This window comes from Leucopleurus acutus (assembly GCF_964270905.1).
Source record: "Leucopleurus acutus genome assembly, chromosome: 15".
Taxonomy (NCBI): Eukaryota; Metazoa; Chordata; class Mammalia; order Artiodactyla; family Delphinidae; genus Leucopleurus; species Leucopleurus acutus.
In genome coordinates this window covers 6,419,233-6,435,004 of record NC_139157.1, presented here as the reverse complement: position 1 = coordinate 6,435,004, position 15,772 = coordinate 6,419,233, and the positions used below count along the sequence as shown (strand labels likewise).

General features: G+C 39.4%; 1 protein-coding gene across 2 annotated transcripts in view; it reads right to left on the bottom strand.

The window, feature by feature from the left end:
* PRKN (parkin RBR E3 ubiquitin protein ligase) overlaps positions 1–15,772 on the bottom strand; it is a gene marked incomplete at its 3' end in the record, with an annotated part of 1,244,701 nt that overhangs the window by 795,668 nt on the left and 433,261 nt on the right. For both annotated transcript variants that reach the window (XM_082855877.1, XM_082855878.1), the window contains exon 3: positions 4,093–4,333. In XM_082855877.1, the coding sequence (XP_082712003.1) occupies positions 4,093–4,333 (241 nt within the window). The remainder of the gene's footprint in view (positions 1–4,092; positions 4,334–15,772) is intronic.

Below are 15,772 nucleotides of genomic sequence, written 5' to 3'. Positions count from 1 at the left end.
TGTAGGACAGTGTTACTCAAAGCATGGCTCCTGGAACCATACTTTCAGCAAGACCTGGGAACTTGTTAGAAATGCAGATTCTCAGTCACCACTCCAGGAAGACTGAGCTGGACCCAGCCCTCAGGTGACACCGATGAGTACTGAATCTTGAGAACCACTGCTTTAAGGAATTCTTAAATGACTCATTTCAGTTCTTTGACTTCCTCTTAAAAATCATAATCTAACATGTCCTAGCTTCTAAATACAAATAGTATAAACTGACTATTAATGTAGATCATGACAATGCCTCTTACATTGACCAATTATCTTTTGCACCTATAAATACCTGAAAGACATGCTCTCAAGTTGCAGTTCTTATTTGTTGCATCTACTTGTGTGGCTACAGCCCAGCTCTCCACCTTTTAGAGCCCTCTCACGTTTGGCGAGCACCTAAATTCTTCCTTGTCTAATTCAAACACCCTGGAAACATGCTGAAATTTGGGTTTATTTCTCTTAAATTTCTTTCTTAAAGGCAGAAGTTTTCAAACATTTTTCAACCAGGGACGTTTTTTTCTTTTTTTTCCCCAAATGAGATGCACTGTAGATGCTTTGTATATAAAACTGGTAATTATGAGCCTGCTCTTGCTACTATGGATTGACTTGGTTTGTCCATCTGTCTTTCTCAACATTCCTACCACCTGGTTGAAGACTCTAGGTAGGTCTCACAGTCGAAAGGTGGGAAAACATTTGCTATAGGGCAGCATTTCTTGGAGTGTGCTCAGCACCATGATTTCTGAATCTCTGTCCTCAGCTAATGGAATCAGACTTTCTGGCCCTGGAATAAGCATTGAACAAACATTCCCACTAGAGTTTGTGAGTCACTGCTCTAGGAACTCTAAACTGTCATTTTTATTAAAAAAAATAATTGTATAAGCACGTCATTTGCCCACAGTCACTTCAAATAATCCCATTCAAGGTATTCCATTCATTCAAGCAGTAAAATTAACAAGGTATTTTAAGAGGTGAAGTTTCATTTTTCTCTGTATAACGTTGAACAAGTCATTAGTTCTAAAAGTTAAATACACAGAAAATTCTGATGAATGGCTTATTACATTTACAGTTTTACATAATTTAGGAAACACTGATCACCATTTTTTCTTAGAGATTTTGTGGGAAACTACAGTAAATTGAACAAATATCCTGTCCTCAAAGAGATAAAGTATATACAGAAGGAACTAGAGTACAAAATAGAAAATAATAAGAGGTATGAAAGTTCTGAAAAGGAGATGATTCTTTCCACTTCAGAAGATTAAGGGATGACTCCTTGCAGTTCAGAGTTTCAGTTCAATGCAGAATAAAGTCCTAAAGTTGACCTGGAATAACCCATATTTTTTTGCCTGATTCTTTCCAGATGCAACATAACTTACACCACCCTTTCAGCACAGGAAAGGTAATAGGAGAGCTCACTCCTGATCTGGGGTGATGGAAGGAGAAGCACAATAGGATGCTGGCCACCTGGCATGCCAGCAAGTGTTGCCAAGCCCAGTCCCCACCCAGCAAAACACATGCAGCTAACAGGCCACCACTGGTCAGTGGGTAAATGAGAAACAGGGTGATTAGAGGTCAGACTACATGAGGTCTGTATGGAAAGTTAAGGTTAAGCAGTCCAATAACAAAGCATACAGTAGCCTGCCATCTCTTGCTACAGTGCTACTGTCCTATGTACATTTATGAGAGTTTCTTTAATCTATTGTTTGGGTTGAAACAATTACATATTTCACTTAAAATCTAAGTAGAATATTAGACATTTAGCAGAATTTTCTAAGAGTGTACCGGTACCTCAATCACTGTAGGAAGAGAATATTTCTTCAGTAGAAGTATTATGATCTAGCAAGAGAAACAAGGGAAGGTGCCAATAATTCCAAACTGATAATCATAAAATAAAACTCTCAAGAAGACTGAAGGCAATTTTATAATAAAATAAAATAATAAGATTCTAGTTTTTAAATCTTCAGATAAATACCAGTGACAAGATAGTAGAATCACAAACATTAGGAAACATTAAAATATGTGAATACCTATAAATGATAATTATTCTGCTTATATTATTATTAATGTTCAGATAATGCACATAAGGATTTAATTTTGCTCTAAAGCAGCAGCCACCAACCTTTTTGGCACCAGGGACCGGTTTCATGGAAGACAATTTTTCCATGGACAGGGACAGGGGGGTGGTTCCACGGACAGGGAGTAGGGGGTGGTTCAGGCAGTAATGCAAGCAACGGGGAGTGACGGGGAGCGACGGGGAGCGGCAGATGAAGCTTCGCTCGCTTGCCCACCACTCACCTCCTGCTGTGCGGCCCGGGCTCCTAACAGGCCATGACCGGTACCAGTCCACAGCCCACGGGTTGGGGACTCCTGCTCTAAAGATTTCCTATCAGATATAAGTTAGGCCACCTAATTCCAAATCCTAGTCTCTAAAACCACATTTTTACGTTTTAACCTGTGTCACATTATGGGCTATTCCCTCATATATATCTTCCAATTCATTAACTGTCTCTTTGGCATTGACAAATTGCTCTTTTAACCAATCTGTTGAAGATTTTTTTTCATTCTAATAGTTAAATTTATGCTCTATTCAATAGCTATCTTTTTCTATTATGTCTGTTTTCTGTTTTGATTTCAATTTTTTTTGGTATGTCCTAATTAACATAAAACATTTTTGTTTTGTATTCTGTTTCAAACTGTCATTTTATTTTTTCACGTTTTGGGGGGAACCAATCTTCTAGTTTATGGTGTATGCTCTTCTCCACTCAAGGTAGAATATCCCTTTGTTTGACTTATAATGGGTATCATGAGGACCCCTTCAGTAGGGCTTGTTCATCTCTGGAGGCCATGACCCCCAAGTGTTCTCTGGAATGCTTTTACGTACATTCTGCTTGAGACATCAGATGTGCCAAAGCCTGGGTCTGATATTTATATTAATTCCTCCTTGTGGACAACATAGGTATTGAGAGGTTTAGGTTTATCTCATTTTCCCCATTTCTCAGTTATTTTTTCAGTCTCCTAGATGCCCAGTCCACGTAAAGGACATGAAGCCTTCATTCCTTCCACAACCACCTGAGGGCCACCAGAGCACCATGCACTTAAATTCTTGGTTTATTCATTCCTTTATTTAAAGACAGCTGTGTTGTTTCTACTTCTTCACTTACCCCTGGAAAATTTCCTTTTTTCTTTTTCAATTTCATCTATGATTTTAAAAACATTAATTAAATTTTATTTAGTAATTTTAGCAAGAAGCCTCCATCTTGGTGGTTCCAGAATTCTCTGACATTGTGAAAGCCATACCAGCCCAGGGCTGCTTACGTCTTCACCTATTGCACGTGGGAGAGAAATAAACTTCTACCTTGCCGAGTCATTGTTATTTTGTGTTTTCTGTCACACACAGTCAAAACTAATCCTGTTGTACCTCTGACTATTTAGACTGGAGAATAAAAGACTAAAGGAAACAGACTAATATTGTCAGAATAACAAAGGGATTGTCATTCATGCCAAAACAAACTTTTGAAATGGGCTGTAGCATAAAGAAGGAAGAATTCTTTCACACAAAGGATATTACTGACATTGTCATTTGTTCTTAGAACCTGCGAATGACTAAAATTACCTCTGAAGTTCTCTTTCTCCTTTTTAACATTTCTCTATATCATCAGAAACATAATCAACCAAAATGTATTTTAAGAAAATAAGAAATAGAAGAAAACAAAGGCAAAAGTTGAGAGGGACATATAGGTACCTTAATCATATATTTTGAGCCTAGCACAATGTATCACATGTCCCCACCACCCCTAGTTCCTCCAAAAGTAAACCCAAGATACTATCACTATGGTCCTGACACCTTCCCCATCCCTTATGTTCATTCTTAATATGATAGCTCTGTTTCGTTGTACTTATTAAATGTGTCACCTCAAATTTTACATCCACGTACTCTCCTTCTAGCCATGTCTCCTTCTGGTGATTTAGAACTTGTCATGAACTAAATACACCATAGTGAGGCCATTCTTCGTGGAGATTTTACTGCACAAAATGCTTTACTAGCCACAGCCAGTCAATTACCTGGCCTTCCAGCTGGTGGGCCACCATTCTCGTTGTCATCCTTCAGAATAATAGCCAGACCCACTGAGTCGGCTGGGAGGACGGAGCTGCTGAGGTCCACACGAGTTAGGCTCTCAGGCTCCCTCTCAGAGCCCCCCGCAGTGTTCTGCGGGCTGTCCCCTACAGCTGTGTTCCTTTCTGGGACTTTTCTCTGGGGTCTCAGCACAATGTGAACGATGCTCTGCTGATCCAGGTCACAGCTCTGTGGGAGAGTGAAACAAAAACACAACAAGAAAGGGCAGACATTAAAACACCAGGAGGAGCTGAATTTGTCATCAGTTCTAGAGTGTGTAAAAGACATTGGTTTATGTCCAATGTCTGCATGCAGTCATGGAACTTAAAGAAAAGTGACACGTGTGATTGACTGATCAGGATAGGCACACGCACCCTGCAGCAGGGGCCAACACCTACACATGTGTGTGTTCATGTTGAACTGGGGCCAGAAACTGAAATGTGGGGATAAATGGAACATGACAACAGACGAAAACTGAAGTAATATTCAAAGGGACATGAAATCTAACGGGAAAGAAACATGTATCACACTGCATACATAACCATACTGAAAAGCAGTATGCTTTTAAAACTGACTTCCTGGAAATATGTCCTTATAATTTTCAAATTTAATTGCTAGCACTCATTTCTGTTTTAAAAAGCACAGAGTTGGTTATTACCAACTACAAGGCAATTTTCTCTAGAATTTACCATACACTTGTTTACAGTAGGCTCCATGTATACTCAGACACCACTAGCAATCACACCACCAGGCCAGTGAAGCCAGAGGACAGGGTACCAGTGCCATCTCGGATCATTCACTGTTTCATCCAATCTCACAATTAAAATCAGTGGACGCCTACAAAAATGTTTTGTATCTATATATTAATGTGTATGAACATGAGACTTTAAAATTTAGTAGAATTAGTAGAAACTAACACAATATTGTAAAGCAACTATACTCCAATAAAAATTAAAATAAAATAAAATAAAAGCATAAAAAAAAGAAAAGAAAGTTAGACATCAGATAATTTACTTGGACAGAAACTATACTAACTTAAGTTAAATCTCTGTTTCAGAATATCTACTGGGTAGACACAGTCGTTCATCTGTCTGTCCCTCCTCCCACAGAGCGAGGACCCTCCTCTCTCTACAACACCCCACATTGCCATTCTCCCTCATCTTAGGAAGTTTAAATAACACGCACGCAAAACACAACACTGGTAACAATCATAACCCCCCAAGTGCCGTGTTATCTCTATCAGACTTGTAAGAATGGTGCCTGACACTCATCAGCACTCCCTGCCCACACACCACTGCTTGGTGTCAGCCTCGCCCACTCAGGAAGGTCACCAGCATGCCCTCCGGTCCCAAATCCCACTCTGATCTCTTCTGGTCCCGTGTCTCGGGTCTCGGTCATGTCAACACACTTCCTCTTCCTGCCGCCTGTCCCCGCAGCTTCCCAGCTCTCCCCAGGACTGCTCCTACTCAGCAGTAGTCACTCTGTGTCAATCTCTGTCCGCTCAGTCCACCCCTACCTGACTTCCTATTTCTGTCAAGGCACCACCATCCCTCATGTTATCCAAGTGTCAAGGCTTCCCCTCCCACCTAAAACTCCAATCATTCTTCTATGTTTTCTAAGGAGGGCTTCACCACCTTTGAACCTTCCTCCCTACTGTTACATCCAGCAAGGTGTCAAGAGTAACTAATTCTGACTCAGAAATTCCCTTCACATCTTCAGCTCCTTTACATCCCAATTGTCACCTCCCCATTTTAGGCCTCCACCATTACAACAGCTTTGTAATTACTTCCTTACCTCTTGTCTTGCCCTGCAAACCTTTTGCACAAGAATTTCTGGTGTATTCTACATAGTCTTTTTAAAGTGTCTCACTATTACTGGTTAAATATAGTCTAATATCTTACTATCTTCTTCAAGTGTGTTCAGACTCTTCTCCTTTCTAGACCAACTGTCTTTTCCTCTCCATTATATATGTAGATTATATTATTCTTCAAAAAATATTCACTCTCATCTCCCTTCATCCTGCCCTTGATTTTGGGCTAAGCCATGTGATCAGCTTTGGCTAATAGGACATTTGCAGATGTGATTGAACCAGGGTTTTAGAGTATATTTTCACCACTGCCCTGGCTATCAAAAAAGAATCCCTGGAAGTTTCCACCTCTTCAGCCTGGGCCCCAGAACTGCACACATGGCGCACACCTGAGCCCAAGCCATGGAGAGGATCAAGTGCAACCCCATCTATAGCTTGAGCAGTCTTCCAGCTAAATGCAGGCTGGGGCTGCAGACCCCCAGATGACCTGAAGATGCACGGGAAAGAGACGGTTATTAATGTATGGCACTGAGATCTTGTGGTTGTTCATTAAACAGTTATCGCTGACAATACACTTTTTTCCATTCTAATTGGACTAACAGACGTTCTACCACCATTTATCATCACCTCAGTGCTCAGCCAGCACTCTAGAGACTGTACCAAGCCTTTAGCCTAAGTCATATCAAACAAACCAACATCAAGATCTGAGTACACTCAAATGTGGGCATGTGAGGACATGTGCTTTGCAACAAGGAGAAACAATTGAGAATTAGCATCCTAACATATCCTGAGATTTTCATCCATATTGTGCTCTTTTCAAAGGTTCAAAAAATCAGTCAGATAAAATTCCTCTCTCCACAGTCATAGCGTACGTGCTTCATGTGATACTCTCAGATAAAAATAATGTCTTTCTCTCTCATCTGAATCCTGGTAATCTTTGCCTGCTATGCTCTTCCACTGCAGTGATCAGAGCTTGGACATCGTGTGTGTGTGTGTGTGTGTGTGTGTGTGTGTGTGTGTGTGTGTGTGATCCTCCAACTTAATTTAGAACTCCTTAAGAGCAGCGACTGGGTTACACTTCTACTTTTATTTACCAGAATGCCTCACACAGCACTTTGAACCTAGTAGATGTAGAAAATTCATCTATGAATTGAAAAGGTAAATGACTGAGAGGAAATAAGAATGAATGAATGAACAAATATAAACAGCTACAGACGCATACACACAACACCTGAAGTGTTCCTCGGGGAGCAAGAAGACTGCAGAGAAGCAACATGGAATTCAAAGTCAAATAGATGTAATTTATTAGCTGCATGATTTTTGGCAACTTACTTTCCCTGCATAAGCTTCAGTTTCTACATATGTCATTAGCAATAATATTACCAACTCTGATGATTGCTCTGAGATGTAAGGACATATACAGAGTGCAGACCCAATCCAGTCACAACTCAATATATAATTGTCAGTATCACTATCATCATTTATGAGTTTTGAAAACTAAAGAGGTGGGTCCTTATCTTGTATAAAGATAAAACCTCAGAATAAAACCTCAGAATCCTTTTTGGCTGCTCCACTCACACAATCTTATTTGGAAAATGTATAAAGAAGGTGGAATAAGCAGAATCGACAAATGTGACAGTTATTCTGGTAACTTTCCAGGCTTTCTGTGAACTACAAGTTGATACAAAAATTATCACTATATGCTCAGATGCCAGGAAACACATGAAGAACCTGAGCAAATTCTCAGGGGCTGCTAAAATTGGACAAATATGGAAAAAATAAAGAAACTGAGGTTTTCCTTTCAAATCCAGATTTTCCTAATGCTCAGAGTAGAGCTGCAAAGGGGAGTAGGAAGATCCCAAACAGATTTCAGTACTTATAGTGATATTTATAGAACATATTTCCCTGAGACTCCATCCATGGTTCAGAGACCATTAACTGCTTAATTCTTTGACTCACTTGTAGAAAACGTTGTTGATTTCGGAAGCAGTCCCTTTGCCAGATGGTGCAAGTGCACCATCATGTTAGTTCAGTTCAAAGCCACATTAATAACATGTCCCATGGGCAATAAATTAGATAAAGTTTAGTTGTCTAGCCACTCCAAAGCCCAAAATAATATTTAGTTCTCTTGGTATATGAACGATCCCTCAGCTTTGGGAGGTAGAGATTTTCACAGGAAGACAGCAGAGTTTTCAAACATTGTTTTAAGCTTCTTCAGGGCAAAAACAATGCCTTATTTATCTTTGTTTCCTCAATAACCAGAATATTGCTTGGCAAAGAGGAAACAGTACATTTGTGTTTTCCTTATAACAAGTCATTAATTCAACAAGTAAGGCAGTGACATAAGTCGTTTAGTGTGGACAAAACAAGTGGGTATTCACCCAGCTGGGCTTGGTCTTGTGCCGTCAAGCAGAGCTGTTGTCCCACCAGGGACTGAGAGCTCAGTACCATGGACTCTCTCTCCAGGACCTCTGACTTGGAGATACCCCAGGATTAATAAAACATCTATGGGAGTTGTCTGCCAACTAATGACCACCTCTCACCCAACTGGCCATTATTCCACGATATACAAGAAATTGATGTAGCTTTCCTTTTCCGAAAAGGAGTCCTTCTGAGGACATGTAGTTGGAATTCAAATATCTGACAGCCTGGTAATATAATTCGAACACTGAAAACAAGAAAAATTTGAAAAACCTGAGAATGCTTTCCAAGATATTCTTAACCTTTTGGAACATTGTAAAAATAAGTAATGTTACTCTAACAAGAAAAATTAACAAGGATTGAAAAGTTATTGGAATGTTGTCCAAGCACTTAAAGAAGGGTTACACAGATAATCTTTAAAATGATTAATAATGAGTTTCAAAAATAGTTAATAATGTCACATATTAACAAAATGCTTTCACGTGCTATGCCGATAACAATTACATTAATAATAAAAGTAAAATAAATACATAACATGCTTGAGCTTTGTACTACTCTCCAGATTGTGTTACAAGGTCTTCAGATGTAGTAAGTTGTTTAATATCCCCATAGTGAACTAAGGGAGCTGCTCTTACCATCCAGAAGTGAGTTGTATGTAAAGCCAGGAGAACTGTGCCTGGCACAAACTAAGCTCTTTAAACATTACTTGTCTCTGTTGTTCATTTCTATTCCACTTCACAGAAGTTAAAGGTGAGCCACAGAGAAATTCATAACAGGCTCAACGTCTTCCAACTCTTAAGTATGAAACCAGGATGGGAACCCAGGCCAAGGACTCCCGATAACCTTCTCTGACCCTCCCGAGCTCCACTATGTGGCTGCAGAGAGGAAGTGAGGTAGTGGGTGGGACAGACAGAGGAGGACAAGTCTATAGGGGCCATGGTGAAGAGTGGGGTTTGGAAGCTGCAATGGATCTGCTTCAGGTACAAAGGAATGATTCGAAGAGCCAGATATGTTAAAAACTTGAGAAGACAGCCACTGGGACCAGGGCAACCTGGAGGCCATGGAAGAAAGTTTGTGTGGGTCTGATAAAAAACAAAACCAAACAGGACGACAAGACAATGAAATAAGAATCAGTGCCAGTTATAGATGCATCAGTCAAACCATGCAAAGTAAGAACAGGGTAGAGGTGGCCTGGCAACAAGGCTGGCAACCCCCAAAGGTCGGTGCCAGCTTCAGCTGTTTTTAAGTCAGCTCCCCTGCAGATCCCAAACCCCGAGAAGACAGCACTTGTCACATGGGGTTGCACTGCCTATTTATGTGTTTCTGTTACCAGACAATTCCATCTTCAAGAAAAGATACTAAATCTTCCTAATGCTGAATCTACAGTATCTACTGTAGTGACCCAGTGGTCATAGTACACACTCCACCTGGGTTTGTTGAATGACTCCATGATCCTGTGGAGCACATGCCAATTGCTGCAGCCATTGCAGAGGTAAGGAAATGCGTCAGATGGCTTTAGTGAGTCACCTAAATATGACACATAATTAAGAAATGAAAGAGCCAGATCCGCGGCCCATGTTTTCTGGCTCTTAGCCCAATGCTCTTTCAAATATCCCACTTTGGACTCCCCACGTTTCTGAGCTCATCATACAAGGATACATGTTAGATAGAACCTCCAACGAGTTGATTTTTTAATTTTGTTTTTAAAGATTTTTTTTTTTTTGATATGGACCATTTTTAGAGTCTTTATTGAATTTGTTACAATATTGCTTCTGTTTTATGTTTTGGTTTTTTGGCTGCGAGGCATGTGAGATCTCAGCTCCCTGACCAGGGATCGAACCCATATCTCTTGCATTGGAAGGCGAAGTCTTAACCACTGGACTGCCTGGAAAGTCACTAGTTTATTTTATAAGCACACTGATCAATCTACATTCATCACTATACTTGCTATACAAATTTCTATGCTCTTTAAATTAGACTGGGCTGCCTTCAATCTCTTCGATATTATTCATTCATTTTCATTCTCTCCAACTCTGTTAAACTCTTGTTTATCATAAAACATGGTTAAAATAATTACAGTTGGAAGGCTACCCTACTTCCTATTGCATCCCAACTTTACGTTTTAAGGCCTGAAAATCTCAGATTTTCATTTGAATTTTTAATAGCACGCATTTTTTCCCCCAGAAAATAATATGATCAGCCAAGAATTATCAGATAAAAGATTTCCTAATCTAATAGTCAATGATGTTATCAGATTTTAATTTTAAAAATGATTTTGGCATTAAGGAGCTCTTTCTTAGATAATTTTAAAGAAACACTTTAACACAGCTTAAATTTTCTTTTATTTTCTTCTTTTTTTTTTTTTGGCTGTTAAAGATTCAGCATGTTCATTACTTGCTTCTTCTAAAAAGAACATCTAACAGATGTTTGTGTAAGCCCACCAGAGTTGTTTTTTTATTTCACCAGAGTTTTTAATACAGTAGTACTGTACTTTTCAAGGTACTGTATTGTTAGATTAAAAATGTTTTCTTTATTTTTTGTGTTTGTTTTTTTATGTGTTATTTGTGTGAAAGTATTATAAACCTATTACAGTACAGTACTATATAACCGACTGTGTTAGTGGGTAACCTAGGTTAACTTTGTTGGACTTAACGAACAAATTGGAGTTATGAACACACTCTCGGAACACATCTTGTTCGTACGTAGGGGACTTACTGTAGTATATTTTCTATGTCAAAGAAAGACAATGTGGCAATTATTTAGGGAGTTATTTAAAGGTGGTTTTAAATGTAATGGTTCAGAAATGTTTTGTATGGTTATTGCTAACAATGAGATAATGTGGTTAAAGACAACATGAGCTAAGGACATTCGGTGCGAGTCAGAATAACCAAAAAGAAACTATTCCCACTGATTTCTTTCTCTTGTGCTCTAGTTCACCTCCACAGTGGTGAACAAACACTAAATGCCAGTTTATATTAATTGGATGAGAATAAAAACTGTTCCTTCAACTTGATCTTTCATTTAAAAAAAATAGAGACTTTGAAAAGACATATACTTTGTGATTTATGCTTTGAATTATTTCACATTTCTTACAGCTAGTTTTTATTATGATCAAAGGTATTATGCTACACAGAGATAATGAAAGGGCCCCTCTCTGGTTGCCAAAGGCTGAGTAATACAATTACTGGGAAAGGTCAATTAGTTCCACACTAATTAGCCAGTGTGGGTCTGAGCCATGTCACCCTCAAGTCCCTCCCATGGCAGGCCTGGGGCCATTTCACTACTCATTAGGACCTGTACATAGGGAGCTCAGTGGGGAGGGGAAGGAGACAAAGCAAGAATCAACTGACTGCTCTCCTTAGCTATGGAGTAAATGATTTACTGTGAGAAGAGGTTAGCGCTGTTGCACAGATGAGGACTGGGAGTCCATTCATCCATGCCCACCCTTTCCTGAACACAAAGGATAACAGGGAATCAATCCTATGCCTAAAACCAAGTTAAAATTGTGTTTTATGTTGTAAACTTTACAAGAAATGCCCCCCCCAGTGTCGTTTCTCTAAACATTACTTTATCACAAGTTATGATATATTGTTATAAATAATTTAAATATATATGGAATTTTAACATAATTAAATTAATTTTTTACAAATCATTACATACAATGTATGGTATTGCTTGTGGGGGAGTGTCAGGGTTAACAAACAGACCCTCCTTCTTGTGCATACAGGACAAAAAGAGGAATCTTGAATAATAATCTCTATTATGTCTTCCTCCTAAAGATATTTTACCTTCAAATGATTCAACCCTGGGGAAAAAAATATGAAGCAGACAAACTGTCACCCAAACTGTCATTTCACATACCACCTCTCTCTCACTGTGTTCTCCCTTTCCCCAACTCAACAAGAACACCTGTATTGCCAAAGAAATTTTGCTAATAATGTGCAAAAACGATATTTTGTAGCTTTGGGGCCATTTCCAAAAACAACAAACAAACTGGAAAAAAAAAAAAAACTTTAAAGGATTAAAAACCCTTTTATTCTTGTTTAAAGCCTATTCCTTTCTAGGCCCGAAAAATTAGCCTCCCAGTTTGCTTCTGGTTTTCTTCTCTTCATCCCTCCTATAATTCCACTTTCTAAAAGAATGTGACGGTCTTTGGATGATCTCTACTCCTCCCCCCTTCCCTTTGGTTCTCTCTCTCTCTCTCTCTCTCTCTCTCTCCCTCCCCTGCCCCTTCCTTTTACCCATCTCTCCTATGCTGTAATTCTAATGCTTTCCCTTGGGTGAACACACAGCATGTGGTCCTGTCCCCTCATTCAGAACCAAAGAGAAGCAGGTGTACCCCTTGCTTGGTTTCAGCCCAATGCTGGTCACTGTAGAACTGGGAACTAACTAACTAAGCACAGGGAAGGAAGTTCATTCATTGCTTCAAGGTTGCAATAAGTCAGTAGCCAACTGGAACAGAATAAGCTTATTTTATTTCATGACTTTAAAACAAACTCTTAGACAACAAAAAAAAATGTTTATGTGGAATCAGTGGAAAGCCAGAGTGGTAATTTTGAACTACTGACTACTTTAAATTACATCCATCCCCAGGGGAAAAAAAAAAAAAAAGGTCATGAAAAACAAACAAAAAATCTCTTAGGAGAAGAAGCAATGGATATTTCCTTATCCAGTCACACACCTAACCCAGAGCTATAAGAAAAGAGATGAGTGTAGACTCTTGAGGGGAGAAACGTAATCAGGGATCACTTATTCTCAAATACTAAAAGTTTCTCACTAAGTCAGGGAGATGCCCTACTGCCATGTAAGACAATGCAGCCAAGCACCACCCTCCTCACCTGGGTCATTCAGTAAACTGGGGTGTTGCATGTTCCTTGGGCCCTGGCCAGAGCTTGAGTGACTCACAGAGGGATAGAAATATTTAGTCAGGCTCTTCAACAGCACAGAAGAAACAAGAACTGACAGGCATTCATGTTTATTTTTTTAAACAACTGACACAGAGATAAACAGTTTCACACCTTGGCTATAAATTCCTTATAAGTTTCCAGCCTCAGGTTTAAATTTTAGATATAAATACAATACATAGTTACTCATGTCAGCTCCTGTTTCACAATCTGGATATCTTATGTCATATGCAACAATTATTTTGCGTGGGATAAATAAAACATGAAACTGCTATCCTCTTCCACACCTGTACTCTAAGCAGATGCCTGCTTGAGTTGCCCTCTAGACACTGGCTGGTATGATGGCATTGAAAGTCTGAGCAAATCGGGACAAATTCCTAGACTCTGTCATCTGACTACAAGAAAGGATAAATGGTATTCTTTCCTTCTGTTTCAGCAGTTGGTCCTAACTAATTCTTTCTTGTAATCATTTGTTCAGGAGAAAGAATGTGTTAAGGCCAAAAGGCCCTCTGAAGTACATCCTTGAGGGCCATAGCTCTGCAGGGGAGCAGACTGCTGCTCCAAGGGCTGCACCATCCCTTGCAGGTGAATGAGAAGGTCGTATGTGCTGGGGCCATGACCAAGCACTCTCAGCTCTGGGCCTTTACTCTGAAATAAATGGTAAATATTGTCTTTGACAAAACATTTTTTTCTAAATTTATATAACAGAACTTATCTATAATGAATTTCCTTTACAATTGTTGACTGAGTTTCTTGTTTGCTTTTTGTCTTTTTGTTTGTTTGTTTATATTTTCATAATATAAACGTTCTCAGGGTATAAGAGCAGAAAAAAAGCTCAGAGGCCCATGCAGTCTTCCCCCAGGATAAATCGATTGAAGAAATTTACAAAAATCCATTGTGGATATTAAAACTTTGAGGGCTAAGAGAAAGTGCCTTGAAGTTTGCAGCTGGCATTTTGCGTCTGTCTCTAACAGAAGCTAATGAAAACCCACATGTGACAGGTCAGGTCATGGATTTAAAGATAACACGTTTTACTTGCACCTATGTTACTCAAGCTACTTCCGCCACCCTGGTAGAGAGAGAGGAAAGGCAAGGTGGGAGTCCAATTATAAGTAAGCTTCTGAGGGGATCTGGACTCACCACCTTCACCAGTCAAGATGAAGGCTTGGCTTCAGGAAGCCTGGGCTCAGCCTAAGTGCCTTGATTTCAAAGAAGGCACTAACCTCTCTTCCATTTTAATTTTCTTCCAACTAAAGGAAGTATGGTATCTACTTAAAATCCATATCTATCAAGAACCTCAGAATGTGAACTTATTTGGAAATAGGGTTTATGTAGATGTAATTATTTAAGGATCTCAAGAGGAAATCCTCCTGGACTTAAGGCCCACTCTAAATCCAGTAATTGGTGTCTTTATAAGAAGAAGAGAGGACACAAAGTCACACAGAGGACAACTCTAAGTGAAAATGGAGGCAGGGATTGGAGCGATGCTGCTACAAGCCAAGGGATGCTAAGAGCCACCAGAAGCTGGAAGAGGCAAGGAAATGCCCTTCCCTAGAGCTTTCAGAAGAAGCATCGCCCTGTAAACACCTTGATTTCCGACTTCTGACCTCTAGAACTCTGAGCAACAAATGTATGTTGTTTTAGGTCACCATGTTTGTGGTCCTTTGTTATAATAGCCCTAGAAAACTCAAAAACGAGGGAAAGGCATTCTGGGCAAAAGGGAACAGGATGTGCAAAGTCAGAGTCGAGAGACCTGAGTTGGGAAGAAGAAAAGCTGGAATACATTATGGCTGGGAGCAGAACGCTTTTAGGTGGAGTCAAATATACATGGGGGTCCCGAGGAGGAACCCTAATTTGGCACTCCATAAAGCCAATAACCCTTATGTATTTTTTCAACATTTATTTAGAGGAGACGTTAACATCTTTAAGGGGTAGAGGTGAGGAGAACTGCTGGTAGAAGCCCCCTTCACAAACCTTCTCATCTTTGGTTCATTTTGATTAGGTGACATGCACCCTGGTCTACCCAGGGTCATTGAGTTTATACGTCTTATCCCAGTATGATTATTAACAGCACTCCTTTAACTATCAAAGTCTCCCAGTCTGAAAGATAAATCGTATGGTCACCCTACTCATGGCTGCCTATTCATGGCACACAATAGATGCTCAAAAGTAAATTCTGAAGTACTTAAGAGTTATAACAGCAATAATATCTACCATTTTATGAATTGCCTACATGCTAGGCACCCTTCTTAGTATTTTCTCATTTTACTCTGCACAATGCCATGGTGAGATGGGTACTATTAATATCCTCATTTTATAGATGAGATAACTGAAGTACAAAGACATTAAGTTGTTGCCAAAGGTCATACATAACTACTAAGTATCTGAATCAGAATAATAACTAATATTTATGTGGCACAATATTCACTGTTTACAAATCCCTGTTATCAACACATTTAATCTTGCCTAATACTTTCACCAACCCGTTCTCAAGTA